We start from the raw sequence: 23,299 nt of genomic DNA on the forward strand, positions 1-23,299 counted from the left end.
CTAATCTTTCATTCTCCAAGGATCGAAGTGGACAGATGTTTACAGTTATAGACCTGATCGTGACTTTGCCGTTACATTGAGTTCCAATCCGGTTTTTCATATCACCCTATATTCATACAGACTGCATGCGTTTCTTTGTGGTCTTTGACTCGTCTGTCAGTGTAACGACATAATGACGGAAATAACTACATCAAAAATACCAAATGTCAGTAAAGTTCTATTAAAAGACATCCTGTTGTTTATATTTAATATACAGACAGGAGCGCACATTCCGCAGTTGACCGTATACGTCCGCCTGTAGGTTTTAAAAAAAAAAACTAGGGCAAGACAAGACGTCGGTCGCCCGCTGTGAAATTGCTTGTGACAGTCATGCCGACTCAGTAGGCATAGATAGGCCGTATAAGCACGTAGCCGATCGCACCTGATTGCATTACGACGCTGGCAGGTAAGCTCCGGTAAACCAGTTTACCTGTAGGTGTTAACAGCTCGCCAGCGTAAACCTTTACAGCTGGAGCTCAGTAGTTGGCTTTGACCACAGCACGCTTGCCTGGACGCGGGGGACGGGCTGGCCGGCTGGACAGCCACTGTGGTGAGAGACAGTTGAATGACCACAGGCGATTTAAGGACGTGCCATGGTTCATTAGAGCCTCTGTTCGTCTTACTCAACCCCCACCCACCGGGAATGCATGGGAACTGGTCAAGTGTAACTAAACTCGATCGCCTTTCAATATATGGTGCCAAAGTCGACCTGCTAACCGCCTGACTGTGCACAGGTAGTACCGTTATCCAGTGGACTTTTTTTAAAATCAACTACGAACAGGTATATCTACTTGTTTCGTTAGCTGCTTTAACCAAGCAGATTCAATCGAACGAACAGGTAGCAAACAGAAAACAATAGTACTTCAGCTGACTGAATTCGTATATGTCTTACCCAGGAAAGTTAACGCTGCTGTGGCAAAAAAGGGACACAACGCGCGGAAACTCTTTTTTTCCATTGGGCAACTGAACGGCCGGAAACTGCAACTATTGTTAACATTGAAGCGTGACAAAAGACGTGCACATAAATCTATGTGAAGGTAAGCAGTGCGAAAAGGACATGTTTCTATAGTTATAGTATAAAGATAGTTTACATCGATCACCATGAACCGCCGTTCGTACGATCTAGTAAAAGGGTTGAGGACAAACGATGGTTCCAGTCAATGGAGTACCCGGTCTTACAGTTTGGACGAAATCACCCGGAGTTTTTCTTTGCCGATGGTGATCAAATCGGATATGAAATCTTGTTCACTGGTCCACCAGGATTACAAACTACAGCTGACCGAACAACCCTTGTTGTTGTATGAGACTAGAACTAAATACAAAATGGTGGCGAAACATTTGCCAATACGGCCAACAGTCCAACATCCCTAGGGACAAGAAGACGTCGCCCGAGGGTGGGGAGAAAGTGATTCTACCTGAAGATTACCCTGGTAAGTTTGACCACATTTAGGGCTTTTATAACGAACGATCGGAGTAAAACCTCTAATCTGAATATGACAGGTATATTTGACACGCTACAGTAGTAGATATATAATTATCGATTCTTTGGGGCAACCATGGAAATGATGGATGTATAAGTATATATTTACACCCTAATTTCGACGAAAGAGGAAATGACCGGAAGATATCCTTTCCCGGCAATATCCAAGAGATTTCTCAAGAATTTAAACAATTTTTTCTAGTTTCCATGTTGCATTGTGTTGTTATTGCTTGTGTATAAGGCTATAGTACAGGTATTTGTATCCAACTCTCTTGTATCCGAAAGTCATTACACCAGCAACAAAATGACCCATGGATTATTGCAGTAGTGTATCATCTTGCCCTCATATCTCCTTCACGTCAACGCATGTTTGAAGAGAAAGTTGCAATCCGCACCCCATTTAAGATCAATGGCGTAATAGGCCTAGTAGTTCAGTAACAATCGTGCGGATGAATTTGTATCAAAAGAGTGGAGCGGAGAGTGATGGGCTGTATTTTTACGGTGTCGATGTAAACGAGGAGATTTTGGACAACACCTAGGCCCCAATATATCAGTCATGTGGATAGGTGTAGATCTATACCAAAATCATGTGGATAGGTGTAGATGTATACATACGTCTACCTGTATATCAAAACCATGCGGATAGGTGTAGATGTATACATACATGCACCTATATACCAAAATCATGTGGATAGGTGTAGATGTATACATACATCCACCTGTATATCAAAACCATGCGGATAGGTGTAGATGTATATATACATGCACCTATATACCAAAACCATGCGGATAGGTGTAGATGTATACATACATGCACCTATATACCAAAATCATGTGGATAGGTGTAGATGTATACATACGTCTACCTGTATATCAAAATCATGTGGATAGGTGTAGATGTATACATACATACACCTTTAGAGCAAAATCATGTGAATAAGTACATTCACCTCCAGTACATACGTGTATCTAAATCGTGTGTGTTATGTGGCTAGGTGTACATATACATACATGTACATTCGCTGTAAGTTGTGTGATATTTACATGACCTAATGAACATTCTTTAATTCGTGCATATACCCAGATGTGACGTCATTGGCCAGGGGCTGGGGGGTAATAAAACGAGGTCTTTTCGTTTTGTGAAGATTAAAAAATGCGTAAGGAGAAAAGGAAAACACACGCCTTACCGCGAAGTGGGGTCTGGCAATAGAGCTTTAAAAAGAAAGGTCTGGGGACATAAAAGAGGTCGCCCCAAAACCAACATCTTGAACAAATAAATGACTGACGCTGAAACCTTGAAAACGAAAAAAAAAAAAAGAAAAAAAGCACCATGCAGTGTGGAACAAATTAAAATGTACAGAATTAAGAAAGAAGAAAATAACTTGTAGGTATAGGTAAGCACATGTAGAAACAGGTGGTCAGCCTTATATAGTACACACACCACACCCATATACAAGTGAAACGTGGGCCTTGCACGACCAAAACTTATACTTCATTGTCTCGGAATATCGAACGCGGATTAAAGCTCTGTCATTATACGCGTAACTCTATATAGCAACCACCTCGGATGACCGCATCTGCACAATTGATAGGGGTATTTGCTTTGCGTCAGTTTAAGCTAACTGTGGATAGCTATGTTCGATTCTGTTCATTATACGAAGCTGACAATACAATACGAAACCATGTTATTCCTATACCCCCCACTTCCGTGCAACGTCATGCAACTAAGACCCCTCCCCCCCACCCCACGCCTGCTTACATGCCCCACCCATGATTTCTACTCGCACTGCACCGCATGGGAATGGATAGGGTCGATTTCAGAATGACTTAGAACAAATTAATGCTAATGACAGAGAAGCATAAAGACTACGATGTCCAAAAAAATGGATCATTGGGAAGTTGACAACCTGTCAGTCATTGCAACTGGGATACATGTCGTTTTTATTTTATTTAGCCGGATATTAAAGGAATAAGCTTAGTCGTCTAAGCTTAGTCGATATTAATAAAGATTCGTAGTATAAAGTAGTCTGTCAACATGTGAATGTACTTGCATGTATTGACATAAAAGGATATAGTGGCGGTTGATTATTTTATCGGTATATATTATATTGTCATTAATAAGCAACTTAATTCTACCGTCAACCTGTCGGCTGATTTAGTATGCAGGGTAAACACATTGCAGGGCTGAATCGTGCAATACGTACAGGTCATTGCATGTCCTCGCTAAGTGATTATTCCATGCAAAGTCAGTCCCCGATTAGATAACACAAAAGCATTTTTTTCACCATTTAACATTGTTTTTTTTGTAATTTTCCTCTCATTAACCAAACGGGTGGACAAAAAGAACGCCATGCGCATATCGTGATTGTTTTGATGCTTTGAGGTTTGTTGAACACAGTAATCTAGGTCAGCAATTGTATTGTTCAAAACCTAATCTTTTGCATTTTGTCACGTTTTGATTATTTGTAAGCTAGACTCTTGACTTTGGGCTCACCACCAGAAACGCCGATCAATCTTGAGTAGCGTTGAAGGCATGTGCTTTATTACGCGGTGCTCCGCTGTGTTAAGTAGCCATACATGACAGTTCAGAATAAAAAAAAAAAACAAATGACAAAAATAGCGACTTAGTCTGTGGTTTTGAAGACAAAAGCGTACAATCCGGTTTATCCCCTGGCAGTATTATCCCGCCATGCATATAGCCACCGCTATGATGGTTAGCTGTATAGCTTTACAAACTTTTGAAACTGAAATGATTTTGCCAGAGTTAAAATTTGTTGCATGCATGCCAGTGTTTTTTTTTCTGGACTGACAAACACGATATGAATATCCCACAGAGCTGAATACCTTTTTTATTAAACATTTGGGAACAATTTACTGAACGGTAAGAATGTTCAGACTGTATGACGACTGTTTTGTTTTTAATCACACCTACATACACGTTTGATCTATAATTAAAACAAACGAAGAAATATGTCATTGTAAGTTATTATATGTAATGGAACTGCCTTAGAGGGGAAATCATGCATACGCGTTAACTCGTTGAATCTATAATTGAAACAAACGAAGAAATATGGCATTGTTTAGTATTATATGGAATCGTTTTAGAGGGGAAAGCATGCGTAAGCTTTGGCGATGAAATCTGTACATATATACCCATGGGAGTTGTTATGAACTTCATATTAAGCAGCTCACAACAGCTTCATGAATATTCATGAACACGTCATTGCATTAGTTACATAACACACCAATGAAAACCTTGGGGTATTTTTATCAGATGCTTGAAGCTAATTCTGTTACAACTCGGAACTCTTTGAATATTCATCAAGACGCCGTACAGATTAGATTCGAGGTCATATCAGTTACAAGTTCAAGAGCGATGTATCATCGCATTTGGATTGATTTAGATTTATCTTCTCTGTGTACTCAAGCTTGACTAAATGATCATCATCTTTTTATAAACGCCACCAAAGTGGTAAAAATAACCCGCACAAACACTGAGTGTCTTCAGGCAATCAGACCCCCGCATATCTGCTCATACACCTTGAATGGAAAAACAGCCGATACGTTAAATAATAGCAAAATTATAGTTTTAAAACAATTTAAAATATCTATCTTTTCCACTGAAATCGATGTTAAAGGTGTACACACAATTGTATGTGTTGTAGGCGTGGTATTTATAAAACACCTGGGCCCAATTGTTTGAAAGTGTATTAGCTAATACTGGTATTAAGCCATATTTTATATGTAAGGTTTCTGCTAAATTCAGCAGTCATTGTAGTTGTCTAAAGTCAAAGTATAACAGCAGCAGATTTAGTACATATTTGATACATTGTTACGCAATTTTGCCTTTGGGCGAAGTACCGTATTGAACGACTTAGTTTAAACTTAAATATGGGATAATGCCTTAAAACAGTTTTGAACAACCGGACCCAGTAGTTGTCCCAAAGAATCTTTTACACAAGATTTATCACTATCCATCAACACGTCATAGATAGTGACACTATCTATGACGTGTTGATAGATAGTTTGTAAGCAATATGCATTCACGTCATAGATAGTGATACTATCTGTAATTCCGCTTAAACCATGCAGGACTGAAGATGGTTTAGGTATCAATATGTCTCACAGTGACTCATTTATTACGGTAATATATATTTTTGATGTGTGTGTGTGTGGGGGGGGGGGGGGGGGGGTTAACGTATTTTGGTAAGACGTATAAACATTGCCTAACCATGGTATATTTAACGAGGTTGGTGAATGCATATTGCTTACAAACAAGATGGTGTGTTTTGACAGACAGTAAAGGGAGTCGTTATCTTACAGAGAATTAAAACAAGACGTTAATTGTTTTGGTCTATGAATAAGTTTCTCGTAATTGTCGAGACTTTGTTTCAGTTACGTGCTGTACAATGTGCACACAGTAATTCTGTGCTGAAACAATGCTGCACACAACATTAATTGCCCATAAATCTGTAATTGGAAAAGAAAAGTCCCTTCCTGTTTTAAGCGGTTCGTATAACACAATATCATTTTGTTTTTACATTTGAAAGGAAGGAAAGCAAGTGAGTTAATGACCCTCGTTTCTCCTTTATTCTTGGCTACACACTGGAACTGTGTTTTGTGTATGACGTTATGTTCAAGTCGTTCCACTTCAAATGATGCGTTTCTTTACATTTTATGCTTCAAATCTTTTCTTTGCATTTCTATGTAAAAAGAGAGGCTGCTGTAAAATGTATAATGATTTCTATTCCTGAATACACCCAATGTGCAGTGATTCAATAGTTACCGTCAGCTATAACATTCAGTGTGTTCATTCAGTGAAAGCTCGAAAGCTAAACCCGGTATGTACAATGTATCTAAAGATATGGGCTCAATTTAATTCAATACTAAACGTATTGCGAATAACATGGGGAGCGCATACTGACATAAATTGATAGATTCTACTTGCGTTTTAAATGTGGCTCATAGTCTATTTCTTTTAGAGGGTCACTTATGTTCAATTCTCTGTAATATCATTCTCGCTACCAAAATTGCCTTTACTCAGTGACACGTAACAACCCAAGCGCTACATCTTGACATGTTGAAAGTCCATATTCTTACAAAGAAAATCAAATTAGAACACTTTTTCTAATTCATAATGTTAGACTGCGTCAGCTCAGTGTCAACACCAAGAACTCATTGCCTTGGGTGACGTCATGGTTATTAAAAACACAGTGGCATGCTGGGGAATGAGCGTGAAGAGTAATTTGTTTTACAATAGGTGCACCAACGTGTGGTTAGAACAAACTTCACGCAGTGACACAGCCTACACTACACGTCTCAGCGAATATTGTAGCTCTACATTGTTTTTATATAGCAAAACATCCAGCTTTAAAACCATACTGAGATCATATACTGCGAGAGATAAAATAAAATTCATTTATTAAGGTTATATTATACTAAACGTGTTAACAATTTCAAATATGACAGTGCCATTTGTTTTTGAATGATTACGACGTCACCCGAGGCAATGTGTCTTACCGTCGAAACCGAGGTTATGGACTTTAACATTACAAATTAGAAAAAATGTTCTAACTTCATTTTCCTTGGAAAGATATGGACGTTCAACATACCAATGCGTAGAGCTTATGTTGTTACGTTGTCACTGACTAAAGGCAATTTTGCTTGTGCGCATGGTTGATTTTACAGACATCTGAATATAGGCTACTCTCTAAAAGAAATAGACTACAAAAGGATGACTTCCATCATCTGTATCAATATCTGAATATACGAACTGGATAAATATCGTGATAACTATTTTCTGCTATTGCACGAAGTCAGACGTGTACACTATTGTCGTGTTATTGTTTACAACGGTATAGACCTATATCGCTCCTAAAAACGTTATTTACATAATTTACATATAATTAAATTCAAAATCTTGATTTTGTCATTGTCCTCGAATATCTATATGGTTTGTGAGCTTTATGGGGTGCGTATTTATGAAGACCTACTATTTGACTTCGTGCATATGCGATTTATTAGAGGTATGTACCGTTATATGTCCTGGTACGGCTGTCAAAAAGTGATTGTTATATTGTTCGTGTCAGACAATGAGTCCTGGTTGTCCAACTGCATGCTCGTCCGTTCACCTTTGCCAGAACCTGTCTTGAGGGTATGATAGGATCAGCGTTACGCTGAGGTATACGAGAAAGACATAAATCACGACATCGTGACGATGGTCAGGGTGACCCGCTGTGAACCACGCTTACACTCAACAAAACAAAGTATATACTCTAAACCATTCAAATATGACGTTCGTAAACAAACAGATGACGTTGCAAATCCATTGATAATCTTAAGACTCGTTTCAAACACAACTTAAAAAAGACCACTTTCCAAAGGAATGTGTAAGAAATAGTTATGTAAATAGCAAATTAATAAAAACAGAATTAAGCAGTGACCTATTTTCAGTTATACAAGGAAAACGGTCGATATTCTGTAGGCCCGACATCCAAATGAAACGCCAAACACGTCTCTACAGCTTGTGAAAAATTTCCAGCCTGAATACAAACTTCCAGGTAAATGTAGGTAATTTGATTGCAAATTCACGGGCAAGAAGGGTTCTAAATTAAGGTATACACGAATGACTTTCTGATCCAGATGTTTTGTAAAGCGTATATTTGGCCGTGAGTATATAGGCGTTACTAAGTGGAATGACGTCACTACAACATTTGGACAGATGTTAGTAGTTATAAGGATGAACATGACCATGAAGGCGTGGGTCTCATGCAAATTTGTGTTTTCTTTGTTTTCAGTCAACGCTAAAAATAAAAGAAAAACTTGCACAGTTGCTGTTTTCAAACAGCTGTTGTATTTAAAGTTTAACATAGGGCCCTAACCATGTGTGGCAGAAATCGTGAACAACGGAGACCAAGAACAGCTCAGGGGCAGGCCGCTTACAGTAGTCGAATGCATGTGGCGATAGGGGCAAAACATAATGAGTTGTAATTAGTAATTATGCATAATTGCAGATCGCACGCGTGGATGGGTCTTCTGTAGCATGTGTAAAGAGATGTCATGGTAAAACTGCACCACCCCTGACGTCGTATAAACACAGACTGTTACCTGTATACGCCCACAGGTAAAGAGCCTAACACCTCACCTGTTATCTGAGGTATACCTGTACAGCAAGAATTTTAATGACAAACATCAGTTTATCAACAATACCAGGTGAAAGGTTGACAATGGCTGTCAGGCTTGTCAACTCTCTTTTTTTATCCTCCCACTCAACGTCAGTTGGTTTACACATGTGTGTATGTGTATTAATAATTATATATTGTTATTATATTATTTATGTTCGATTTAAATGATATAAAATTATTAATTTTAAATACCTTGTAATATAATAATCGATAATAATTATGGATATAAAGTTTATCAACACACTGAGATTTTGGACGTAGGAAACGAGATATGCATGCAAGTTAATCTCCTTTTTTTGTTGTTGTTGTTGTTGTGTTTTTTTGTTTTTTTTTGAAAATTGGCATATTGGCATAGTATATCTACACCCATATAAACCAAAGGATTCTATCAATTCACTCGACGATGTCTTTGTATTGTACTTTAGTTCACTATCTATACTTTCAAACGTCCTGTTTATGTTGAAAAAAAAAAAAAATGACATATCCCTGGCAAATGAAATCTGAATTAATCGCTGAGAAACGTTACTCAGTGCGGAAATATATGTATGCACATTGGGTTTTAAATGTATAGAAATGTTTTCCTGGGATATATATTCTATTTGAACATTTACAATAAGTAAAATTCAATGATATATAAAAAAAAATTGTGAACAAGCCTGAATGGCGATTATGTTAAACAGTTCAGCAACTATATCACCGTCGCTGCAGATTTCATTAGAATTCACTTTGCTTTAGGCTTTTTCCTTTATTAAACTTTGCTGATAGTGCAGACATTGTATATATAGGGAAAAACATGCTGGTTATTTCCTGCTTAAGAGAATGATTTTATTGGGTTGAGACTGAACTTCCGGTGTGGTAAATTTACCCACTGCACAATCTGCGGTGTATAGGTGTCACCTTCAGGCGTTGACAAAAAGAAAAGCCCTGACCCTTTTATCAGTGAATAAATATTCATGAATTGACACTTTTGTGGTTAGAAACAAGGTTAAATTTCTCTTTTAACACGTTTGAGCGATTACACACGTATCTACCAGCTTTGAAACGTAGAAAATTTTAGATAAATTTTAAGTCAAATTAACGTGGGTAGTTTCTTGACACTCCACGCCTTGTTATATATAAATGCTCTGGTTTTTGGTTCACCAGAATTTACAGCGATAGTAAATCTAACCATTTACTACATTTATGAAACAAATTCTTTACATACATTGTTTTTGTTGTTGATAACATTAAATGTTTACACCAACTTTTATGTTTTGTTACGGTATTGACGGTGTTCACTTTTGTATCAAATATAGCATTATTTCTTTATCTGTTCCTCAAAATCAATGTCCAAAATTGTGGCCAACACCTCACCTAAAGTACCAACCATTTAAATCACCAACCATTCAGTCATTGAGCTAGTCCAATAAACCACAGACCGATCAATACTTCAAGTAATCAAAAGGGTAAAAACTAAAGTTGTTTATCCAGTCTCCGATTTCCAAAACAAGTTTATTAAAGAGAGTTCATTTCATGCACCGAACGTCTTCGCGGAGCCACCTGCATCACGTGACCATCTTGTGACCAGGTTCATTTCTCCGGGCTCTTTTTTTACGACGACGGACAATCGCTTCATCGAACAGTTATACCAAATTGTTGTCTTGACGATAGAGGGATAGGCCTCTGTCACCCCCAGTCGTAGATTCGATCTAATCTTCTTTCCCAAATGATAATTATCGACGTATGTCTATAAATATGACCTCGCTTCAGGTGAAGAAAAAGTTTAATGCTGGCTGTTTACGTCGATTATTGTTCAAAATCGAAAGGTTCAATTTAATGGGGATCTGAAAGTCCCGCTTAGTTTCCTATATAGATTCAGGTCTAAGCTGTCCAGTATTTCCTCTACTCTCGAGCTATTTCCTTCACTTGTCTATTATTTACTTGACTATTATCATATTCTCTTCACTCATGGGGTGTTCCTTTCACTCTTGAGGTATTCCTTTCACTTTTGATGTATTTGCTTCACTCCTGAAGTATTCCTTTCACTATTGGTGTATTTGCTTCACTCTTGGGGTATTCCTTTCACTATTGGTGTATTGCTTCACTCTTGAGGTATTCCTTTCACTCTTGGGTTATTCCTTTCTCTCTTGGGATATTCCTTTCACTATTGATGTATTTGCTTCAGTCTTGGGGTATTCCTTTCACTCTTGGGGTATTTCCTTCACTCCTGGAGTATTTCCTTTACTCTCGGAGCATATCCTTCAGTACTGTGATATTCCCTTCATTCTTGAGGTATACCCTTCACTGTCATGATATTAACATGTACATTTCAATCCAATAGTCAAATCAGACATTCGTATACTTATCATCAACAAAATAAAGGAATCTTAAAGTCTATAAGCACGAGTTCGAATTCAGGCACAATAAATCCTACATGTATGTATAAGACGTATAGACATAGAAGAAAAATAATCAGCAGTTATCAGTTTTCAAAGTTTTTTCAGTTTTTTCAAAATGAATTAGGTTTGCGGTCGCTGTGAATTCAAGTGATGCTTTACATGACGAAAACCAGAGAAGATGAAGTGATAGCCCAAATGAATTATCACCCAATTAAATATCAAACATAAAATCACAAGACCTGTGATAAGACATGCAGTAATGTTATCAACTTGCTTCTTGATAATTATCTAACTTTGATTATTTATGTGCCATGATTGAGATGATTGTATCTGCACTAGTTGTTTTACTCAGCGGTGATTGGAATCTGTTCAAGGGCTGCAAATCAACCAAGTAATGGTTACATGTAAAAACAGTGATGTTAGTAGAGCCCCTGAGCCTAAGCAGGTGGAATTATAGATATAACGGTATGACAGGACACCAGAGATCCTGGATGTGACTGTGACTGTATGTATATACGCTTAAGCAATATCCATGTTCCAAGGCGTTTTAAATGCAATCCAGGTTCCCGTCTGATCGCGAATGGCCTGGAATGTATTCCCTAACGCGCATTACTTGGTTGATTTGCAGCCCTTGAACAGATTCCAATCACCGCTGAGTAAAACAACTAGTGCAGATACAATCATCTCAATCATGGCACATGAATAATCAAAGTTAGATAATTATCAAGAAGCAGGTTGATAACATTACTGTATGTCTTATCACAGGTCTTGTGATTTTATGTTTGATATTTAATTGGGTGATAATTCATTTGGGCTATCACTTCATCTTCTCTGGTTTTCGTCATGTAAAGCATCACTTCGGTAATTATACATTTCATGTATGAGTTTATTTAAAAAAGATGATCATATAATTATATTAGTAAAAATAAGTGACAGACATCTATGGGTGCAATATGCATGTCCAGTGTATTAGATGGATGCAATTTCTGCCTTATGCATGCCATCAGGGTGGTTTATATAATACATATAATACATATCTATAATAAGATATATAATACGATTACGTTTAGCATAGTATCGAAAAATTCCTACCCGTTTGACACCATCAAAACACAATGACACTGAGTTACTTTTGATGAACTTGTTAACTTTGTTTATTTAATTGTTCATATAATTAATGTTTATACGATGTATAAACACTATATAGCATTTATATGAGGAGTTCTCCGTGGCCGAATGGTTAGCGTTCTGGCGCAGCACCAAATCAAATCAAATGAATAAATCAAAATCAACCCATTTATATGACAGATATCATGTTTATGGGCACACAACGCACAGCAATGCCCGGTGTAAACTACCGCTTTTCGTCAGGTACCTAATCAATTTATAAAAGACCGCAGGTCAAAAACAGAAAGAACTGGATTAGAACGCCTGACCTTATTGGTTTCTTTACTCGTGTGCTTGATTTGAATTTAACGTCGCTTTCAACGTTATTCCAGTCATGTCATGACGGCGTCTCCTTCTAGCAGGCCGGACCCAATGCCGACATATGCATAATGCTACCTCACTGAAATGCCATGCCGAAGACACCAGACTCGTTACCCATCCCTGGGACTGTATATTATCATCGAGCAGATCAGCACTGCCTATTCACGCTTAGCACCATGTGATGTATCAACAAGTTTACTGATGTTTAAATTTAAGGTATGACACAGTTCGGAATTGAACCGCGGACGCTCTGTATCCACTAAGCCAGTGTAGCTGCTTCTCATTGGTCAAAGGCGTGACAGTCTAGGTGAACCAGTGCGAACTAGTTCAAAACTGTGTGAAAGCTAACAATTTATTAATCCCTCTTATGAAAAGTTCATCCCCACTGACACCGCCATCCCACCCCACATCCTGCAAAATGGGCTAAAGTAATGCAGACTGACTTAGTGTCCGCACGAAAGACTGATGAACTGTAGAAGACCTTAGTGCCAGTCATTAATTATCTCATATCTTTACATTTGTGAGTAAGATACGATTCATGTTTTGTCTACTCTTTTCTCGTTTTATCGCCCCTGTATCATGAAACTGCCTTTTTTGTCGTATATACTACTGCGAGCTCATTAAATCATATTAATTAAGTTAACCCGAAAGGACAACATGTGAAAAAAATTGTTTATCTATAATTAACTTATTGTGTAATTTTAGCTAGTCTGTACGCTGTGAACCAGTATGTCAACTTTGCCAGGGTCAATGGTCGTGTGAATTTAGGCATAAGTCTGGCTAACTTTCAAGGGTCCACAGTTCAGCGGATGTTTTCACGTTTTCTACTTATTCAACTTGGATGTTAGGGAGTTCAAGTCTTCTGAGTGAACAGAGTTAGTCAGACTCAGGGCATAACTGATGTAAAACTTTGGATTATATAGATAGCTGTCTTTGGAAATTTTCCGGTAATAGACATATCAAAAACTTGTCACAACATTATTATGTATGATACCCTGTACAAGTAAGACAATGTATATATGGAAAAGACCGCGTTCTAACGTTGAGGAGCATGAAGACCATTGCGTGCTTGTGACGTTGTTTGTACGTTTATCTGAGGTTCAGCCTTATTTCGGCTACACGACGGTGATAACTGTCATCGTGTAGCAGAGCTACATCACGGCCATGAGTTTCACCGTTTAAAAGGGCTGCATCACAGCGATAAGTCTTACAATTAAAAGAACTACATCACGGCCGTGAGTTTCACCATTTAGCAGAGCTGCACCACGGCCATGAGTTTCAACAGTTAGCTGAACCACACCACAGCCATAAGTGTCACTACTTAGCAGAGCTGCACGACGGCCATGGGTTTCCCCATTTAGTAGAGCTACATCACGGCCATGCATGAATTTCACCATTTCGCAGGGCTACACTACGATGATAAATGTCAACCATTTAAGAGGGTTACATCAAAGTGATAAGTGTCAACCATTTAGCAGAGCCACACCATAGTGATAAGTGTCACGATTTAACAGGGCTACACAACAATGATAAGTGTCAACCATTTAGCAGAGATACATCACGGCTATGAATTTCACCATTTAGCAGGGCTACACACGATGTTTGATTATATTTATTTATTTGATTGGTGCTTTACGCCGTACTCAAGAATATTTCACTTATACGACGGCGGCCAGCAATATGGTGGGTGGAAACCGGGCAGAGCCCGGGGGAAAGCCACGACCATCCGCAGGTTGCTAGCAGACCTTCCTACTTACGGCCGGAGAGGAAGCCAGCATGAGCTGGGCTTGAACTCACAGCGACCGCATTGGTGAGAGGCTCCTGGGTCATTACGCTGCGCTAGCGGGCTAACCGATGGAGCCGCGGAGGCCCCCCTACTACACATGACAAACATTTAACAGAGCTACATCACGGCAAGGGCTTCACCATTTAGCACTGCTGCACCACGGCCACGAGTTTCACCATTTTGAAGGGCTACATCACGACGATAAGTGTCACCATTTAAAAAGGCTACACAGCGATGATAAGTGTCAACCATTTAACAGAGCTACATGACGGCCATGAGTTTTACCATTTAGCAGGGTTACACAACGATGATAAGTGTCAACCATTTAACAGGGCTACACCACGACGATAAGTGTCAACCATTTAGCAGGGCTACACAACGATGATAAGTGTCAGAGCTAAATCACGGCCATGAGTTTCACCATTTAGCAGGGCTACACAACGATGATAAGTATCAACCATTTAACAGAACTACATCACGGCAAGGGTTTCACCATTTAGCACTGCTGCACCACGGCCAGGAGTTTCACCATTTTGCAGGCTTGCATCACGACAATAAGTTTCAACCATTTAGAACGTCGGCCTTAATGGCAACATCAGATCTGCGATAATATATTCAATGCTAGGTTGTTCAACGGCACTTGCAATTTAGTTCCAAAACGAAAATTTTCATTGGCTTGTTTCTCTGAAACCTCCACCATAAACCGATAACGACCGGTCTTTTTTGTCTCAAAATGCGAAATGCGCTGTGATGCGATGGGCCTATACATGCAGAGGTAAAATGGCCATACCGTTATAGTCTACATTCCCATGCGGCTTGTGAAAAAAGGAGAACACCTCGTCGAAACTTAGCTGGCTGTGTTTTTGGCATTGATATCGTTTCCAGCTCTAAGACTTCATAACCGAGAAATACTGACATATCGGACTATAGGATCAGAGTAGCTGACGAAGACACGTCACGACGCGTATCAAAAAGTCTTCATCACATTCTGTCTGACTTTATGGATCGTCGAGGAGATAAGCAGGAGTCCCACAGACTGACAACCCCGGTGATGTCAGAGTAGATAGGGAACCGCTACTGTACCAAAAAAACAAAATCAAAAACCTACTTCTTATTGCTTACATCTCAGATTATATCGTAAGCAGAAATGCACTTTTAACATTACCGCTTCCACGACAAAATATGTTTCAAATGTGCTGAATATAACAATTATACGTGTGAATAAACTACCACCATTTTTATTTTATCTTATTTTTAATTTTTTGTATTTATTTATGTTAACCAATAAATGAAGTGCTGAGAAAATGAAGCACGAGTGACCTCCAGGATTTACTGTAATTGTTTTAGTTTTGCCCGACTTATGATTGGAATACGTGTACATGGTTAGAATACGTGTACATGAGCCACAAAAAGAGGAAAAACGACTTACACCTTGCCTTAAATCCGAATCTTTTCTTATGATGAATCAAGAAAGAAAGCAGGTTATTATTTATGGTTAAAGAACATCCGTATTCGTTAAACAATACATGATATATGATACAACAGAATGTCCGCTTTTTCATGCCATTTTTGTAGGCATTTTAGGGTACGTTTAATTACGTAATGCGAATACCTCGTGTTACACGCATAAACGTGTTGTAGCATGATGCACGTATACATACCTGAATGAATGCCAGGTTCTCTAGGGCTAGGGCGCCTTTATGTATACGCTGGTATATATATATATATATATATATATATATATATATATATATATATATATATATATATATATATATATATATATATATATATATATATATATATATACATCTCTTGAAGTGTCTCTTTTGATGTTTAACGAAACGGAAATATTTTTTTCACACCTTTTGCTTACGGAATCTTTGATGAAAAAGGATTGTAATCAAATATGTCACTGCGTTGGCCATGTCTTTATAGAAAATTGTGGCTTTGCTTATGTACATATACTTTGAACCCGTTTCGGCGTCATTTATGTAGTGTATAAAAAGCGAGTAATATATAAAAGCACACACCAAGTTTATATCAGGACTCGAATGCAGCATAGAGCGGATGCTTCCTTTTCTTTTTCTTTAAATAAAGGAAAAGTTTATTGAAGATATATAACTATAAACGCCTATAGCACACTGATATTTATATACCACAGAGACGGCGTGGTGATGGAGAGATATCGTAGCTCTTGAATGAATGAATGAACGATTTGGAAAGAACGCAATATTGACAGTACTACTGTCATATTCTGACGCTATAAGTCAAGCTCACGTCATGGGTATAAGCCTAACTTAATCAGCAAAATGGCGACCAAGCGAGATTTACCATTGTTTTTTTGTAATACATGAGTACTACGTCACCACTTTGCGCATAAATCGTCATCGCAAAGACAGCAATGGACAATGTGGACTCCTCCGCAGCTTGGCGTAGAATTACTTTAGGCGGCAAAAAGGCTCCCCACTAAAGGAAACATGTAACGCTTGATTTTATTCTTAATATGGAGTATATGATGCGGCCTATGACCTAAAAGTACAAAAAATCTTCTCATTTTTTTCTCATTACCTTCTCTTTTTGGATTGTGAAAATGGCTTTAAACTACAGTTTTCATAAAGCCCCAGTGGTCAGTCCGGAAATTTAGTTGCCTGCCGTGATGACGTCAACTGCTGTAAAAATAACTTTGTCGGGAGAAAGCCAGTAACATTGGGAGCGCTACACTGGTCACGAGTTCCCAGTATGTTCGTCGATGACGTCGCTATTGAATATCTCCGACCACGGAAGAAATATAAGCACCCAATAGAGTTATTAAGAAATATAAAATATGCCTCAAAATGATTTTTTTTTTCATTATTTGAACATTTTTTCTTCGTTTTTCTTCAATCGATATTATTCGTTTTGTACTACCTTTTCCTGTATCTTTTCAAGTATTTTTGTTACTTGATTATTTTTTGACCTCTTGACATGGCCTGGTCTTTCAACCAGAACATCGGCAATCAAACACTCAATAGACAATCTTGCCAATACATTTTTGTCAAAAGATTGTGTTCCAAATAAATGTTATGAATCAAATCATCACACACATCTAAATATACTAGCCCGTAGAGGTTCATATCCTGGTTTCGTTTCGGCTTTTTCTTTTCTTTTGTACGCTTTTTTCTTCCGGCGTCTTACCACTTTTTTGTATGCTCATTGTAGCTTTCGCAGAACCACTGCCGGTTTCAGTTTAATCCAACCATATCTTTAGATGACCGCATTTTTCAGACACTCTTGGGCCTGTTATTATATTAAAAGCGGTGTGCTCAGACCAGCCATCACTGAGCGACTTTCAGACATGGTTTTAATTCATTTACGTATATATGTTGATGACTTTAAATGCAATTTTCGGATATACTTCGTCTTGTTTGGATAGTAAAACATGTTTGGGATAGGTAATGCTGTCGACATTATCGATAAATGGCATTCATTTTTTATTGTTATTTTCTGAGTTGTACAGTAAAGTAGAGTCAAGTTTGTATAATACGCTAACGGTCTTTAATTACAAATGTACCTGTGACGAAAGTTTACCTTTGCATGCCCTGGAAAGTTGTACAATTTTTGTATTGTTTGAGTGCAACGGTCGTGGATTAAATAGCAGAAACTACAGGATATGTGTGTAGGTTTGGGTCACATGCTCCAACACAACTAAATCATTGATATAAGTATTCTTTACCTGATATCATGGGGCTTTAAAGGGGTGCACTTGTGAAATTATAAAAAAAAAATGCACTGGTGAGCATCTGATCAAAGTTCAGCGGGTATACCTATGTGACGATTTGATCTATAGTTATAACCTATTTCGGTTTCAAACTATTTTGTCTCGTGTTGCGTGTTACATGCTATGCAATCTGGGGACTAACCCGAGAAGCCATTGTAAGCTACAGTTCCTTTTCAAGGGTGACTTATGAAAGTCATGCATAACTGAACAAAAGGTGTGACAATTGTGCGGCCTACATTCTTTATCACAAAGGCACAATACGTTGACTGAGGTAGTGGTGTCAGATTTACTTCCAACCCCTCAAGACGCACTTGCTCACATTTTTAGCACTACTGGTCATATAGATAAGTTACAAAGGCAAGTCGGTGACAAGTATGGTATTTTTAGTATAACGTTGGCGGTCAAAGAGTACCTAGACTTAGTGCAAATACATTGGTTTTTGGACCTCTCCTTTCAACTCCAATCAAGCAAGACCAAAAGTGAAAAGATTTGGAGTCTGTTAACATACGGATGTAGCGGAAATCCTGTTTATAGGCAAACATGTGCATATGCGTTTTTGATCACTCCTCGTGCATTCTGAGGACACACGCCCCTCACTGTGTCAACTGCAGAACGTCCGTGTCAATGCAACACAAGCGTCACGAATTCTTCTTAGAATATATAATCGCCTTGTGTTTGCTGAAGTCGGGTATTATGTGCATTTTAAAGAAAAGCAAATAGTGTGTCACACTTCTGTTAATCAATCCGCTGTCCTATATTTCCGCCCATATTGAGGATATGTAGGTTTCATAATTCTCAGCCAAATGGGCCAAAACAATCCATAGCCGCTTTGGAAACTAGCATAAGATTAGCATGCCAGCGCGGCGCAATGACTCAGGAGCCTCTCACTAAAGTTGTCGTTGTGAGTTTAAGTCCAATACATGCTGGCTTCTCTGACCGTACTTGAGAAGGTCTGTCAGCAACCTGCGGATGGTTGTGAGTTTTCCCCGGGCTCTGCCTGACTTTTCCCAACCATAATGCCGGCCACTGTCGTATAAGTGAAATACTCTTGAGTACGGCACAAAACACCAATCAAATAAATAAACAAATAAATCAAATTGGTTTTGCAGTAGTCCTTTGTACTGCAGTCATAATGCCGAATATAGATACTTGTAATGTAATGAATTCTGTTATATTCCGGCATTCTCTTAATACTTACAAAATAAATAAAGAAATAAGTGGAAGATTTTGTGCTGCTTTCGGGGAAAAAATCCTCAGTGTGAAAAATAGTATGATGGAACGTCGCCATAGACAAATAGATATTTACTATCAAGAGCAGTATACTGATAAGTCCACTGAATGTAATTAATGCGTTGGTTTCATCTATTGTCTGGACACTTGTCATTTTCTGTGGTATTTTGTTCAGCGAATTGCAGTCTATATCTATTTGATAAAAATTGCAAAAATCACTTGTTTTTATCACCAGGCTAGAAAGCCTAGGGTAAAGTGGATCACTTTGTGTTTGCACATAGACAGCCTTCAATCACAGCGTAGAAATTATTATACTTATGCATGTGATAGCCAATTAGCCTGAATATACATAGTGATATTTTTCTGATTAATTGCACCGATTTCAGCTACGAATTCAACATCTAACCCATGATGTTGATTCCCAATTAAATAAATATATAAATGCAGTGTATTTATCAATTAAATACAAAAAAAATGATTTTTTTTATCGAATGTTTTCTAAATGTGTATTTCTGTTCTTACAGGTTGGTTCGTACACCTTCGGTCTGTGAGTGGTGGTGTTAGATGTTTCGAAAATGTCAGCGACCTGGCTTCTTCGAAGGTTAAGGCCTTCGTCACGGGGTCAAACGTCGCTGGTCTGCAGGTAACCCCTCTGCAAATGGGAAAAGTCGAGCATAAACCACGTCACTTCCTGCCCGGGACTGTCTTCTGGGCTGAGAAGATATACGTGGGCAAGGTACGAGTCGACGCCGGGGTGAAGTTTCTGTTGTTCAGGAAGACCAAATTGCAGGACGTGAAATATTTGAAATGCCGTGACGTTCAAAACAGGGATATTTTGTTAGCTATGGACAAAGTAGGGAAATTTTTCGAGATAAGTCCAGTTTTAACCCAGAATAACACAGCAGAAAAATACGTTTTTAACACAGAAGATCTGTTCTCGTTGAAGCAAATTATCTCCCCTGTTATGCTCATTCATGGACAAATCCCGCGTGTGGACAACTTTTCCGGGATTCTCCATCTGCAGCGGAAGTTCTTGGACAAGACCGTTGTGGCAGCCACTAATATTGACCGTAACAATCACGTGGTCCTGGAAATAGCCGTGGCGTCGTCAACGACCTATCACATGGCTCTGAACAGCAAGGATGCCATCAAAAACGGTGATATGGGAGGTGCCCTGAAACACTGCCGGCGAAAAGCGGATCAGTTTATGCAGAGAATCCGCGTGCCATTTGCGATGTCGCAAGAGGAGATGCACGAAGTAGACTCACCGAACGACAGTGTTGAGTTAGAAGAAGAGGAGCTAATGTCCAGAAAATTGACCGCCATTACCGAATCCATTGAAGAAGAGGGGGACGAAGAACTGAGCGAGGAAAATAAAGAAAACATCTTGGCTAATTCTTATTCGATAGACACAGCAAAAAACACAAATGACAAATCGACGTTGTTAAACAATGCAAACAAGCCTACAAACGGGAACGAAACACCGACGGTTTATGAACAAAACGTCGACACGGATGATGAAATGACTGAAGAGTCCGAGAAACCAATAAACATTATCACCGATCAGACTCACAACGATATAAACGATAACATTAATGCGAACGATGTTGCGTGTTTGCGGACTAACGATGTGGAAAACGAGAAAACGATGACTGTAACTGTTGAAGAAAAGTTGATAAACCTTAACTGCATGTCGGAAGTGATGTTGTGTTCAACAACAACGGAAGTGCCGATTACTGAAGCTGACGAGAGTAGGAATGGACTCTCTGATAATTCCGACGAAGTTGATTCGGACAAGAACAAAATGGTGGACAGTGATTCTGGTGACGATGCAGATTCTGGTATATCAGACAAACACGTAACATGCCTTTGAGAGGCTATATTGGAGCTGAAAATAAATGTATTTGACTATGCTAAAATAAATGGCTCCATAGCGTTTGTATGCCTTGTGCTGCACCACCAGTCTGATATACTTTCCTGTATATGCAGCTGTAGACTTTATGAAGTTCGCTGGAAGAGTTATTTTCTAAGGCTACTTCGTTGGCGTGGGTTATACATGTACTTGGTCTTACTTGAGATTAATATCTGTTATCTGTTATTCTGTTTTTCATGCATGCACGTACTGTCATTAAAATAAAAAAAAGGTTCGTAAGTCATGTGCTGTCATTAAACGCAGTGAGTCCGTAAGTCATGTGCTGTCATTAAACGCAGTTAGTCCGTAAGTCGTGCTGTCAGGTGCCTCCTTGAACTGAAGTCAGTCTTGTTCCACAGGTTGTTTATATCTGTCACTAACTATACAGTTTGTCCGTCATGTGTACTGTATTCATCATTAATGGCTGACACATGCATGTATAACTGCCATGACTTAACTCTGGTGTAAGCGTTCATGTGCTTCATACGCGATTTACAGGAGCTAGTCTCTACGTCATGTTCTGTAGTCAGTACAGCTAGCGCGTATTCTTGTTTGTATGTACGTCCTTGGGGCTCTCGTTGGCTCAGTCACCTTAAAGCTACGCTTTCGCCACAGTCAACAGGCCCTGACTTCAACGAATATTCGAACTTAGCAGGGCTCGGCTCCACAAAGGCATTTCTGACTTTAAATTAGAAATTTAAACCTCATCACAGTATTTGGATTTTGGCAATGGGAGATGAAGTTTTCTGGTAACATTATAATTTATCAGGTTGTAAAAAAAATTAATTTACGGGGCCGAAAAGGTAAGTTCAAAACTTTTGACTTCAGAAAGAAATGGCTGTATACCTGCATGGCGGAAGGTTGGTTCTTATCGTTGCGTTCTACCAGGTCCTTTCTCTTATAAATCTATATATCGTGTGATTTATCACCAGGTACTGAGTTCATAAACGATCTGTGTTTGTCACGGAACACGGTATACTAATATTGTGTGCTGCATCCGTCATTGGCATGGGTTGGTTGTACGCTCCGCATGCCGTGTGCTGACTTCTACCACATGTCTTGTATTGTGTCAGATGCAATGGCCATTTCTCAGATGCGAATCCCAGGGTTTTCCACTTTAGAAAGTAATTACTGTGATATTCGAGGGAAATGAAAGAACCTATGAAATGTCCTTTCATCTCAGTGCAATTATCATATGTTAACCTTTTTATACTGTGCGTCCATTCCATGTACCTGGTCTATTTTGTGATAGCAGCAATATATACTCAAATTGTATAGTGTGCAAGGGTAAATGGTATTTCTCTCTGAGTTATATATACGACTACTGTACAGCAAATGAAACAATTGTAAATTTTCTCTGAAGAATTTATTTCCAGAATACACACAAACAAACTATACGATTATTGTTATGTAAGTCAGGTAATTGTTAATAGGAAATAAAATGTTTATACTAAAAATAAATTGCACTCTTGTTTGTTTTCACCAGGAATTCTATTAAAATCTTCGTTTGATGTATGATGCCCTCAGTCGCGGTTCAGTCAACGGAGATACACAGTTCGAAACGGCATCCCTATCAACTGTCTCTCCACGTTTATTCATGAATTATAATGATAGTATTCATTGAGTATAATAATAGTTTTACAACTTATTCAAGAAATGATGGTTTTAGTCCTTATTCATGAATAATATTTCTAGTTTTAGACCTTATCCATGAATTATAATGAGAGTTTTAGATCAAATTAATGAATCATAATGATAGCTATTAATAAATAATGATCCCTGCGGCGCCTCGGTCTAAAATTTCAACTCTTCCACATTTACGGGTCTAAAATCAACAACAATGACTCGATAAAGAGTCATTATTTCTATTCTATTATACCTACTTCAAACTTTTTCATATTTATTTGACACAAACTGACGCAAACGCAAGGCAAATTGCGCAACCTTCCTCCTCCATTTCCCTGCGGTCTCTCGTCCGCTGTCAAGAGCAGCTGGAGAGCGTCATGGAAAGGACCATACTCACACAGACCTTCCCATGCATG

The 23,299-nt window shown here is 38.6% G+C and overlaps 1 protein-coding gene across 1 annotated transcript; it reads left to right on the plus strand.

Annotated features, from left to right (window-relative positions):
* Positions 1 to 560: 560 nt before the first annotated feature.
* On the plus strand, positions 561 to 22,670 carry LOC135471320 (uncharacterized). Its single transcript, XM_064750501.1, has 2 exons — positions 561 to 1,469; positions 19,870 to 22,670. The coding sequence occupies exons 1-2, from the start codon at positions 1,340 to 1,342 to the stop codon at positions 21,216 to 21,218; spliced, it is 1,479 nt and encodes a 492-aa protein (XP_064606571.1). The 5' UTR covers positions 561 to 1,339; the 3' UTR covers positions 21,219 to 22,670.
* The last annotated feature ends 629 nt before the right edge of the window (positions 22,671 to 23,299 follow it).

The sequence above is a fragment of the Liolophura sinensis genome, chromosome 7, assembly GCF_032854445.1.
Source record: "Liolophura sinensis isolate JHLJ2023 chromosome 7, CUHK_Ljap_v2, whole genome shotgun sequence".
Lineage (NCBI taxonomy): Eukaryota > Metazoa > Mollusca > Polyplacophora > Chitonida > Chitonidae > Liolophura > Liolophura sinensis.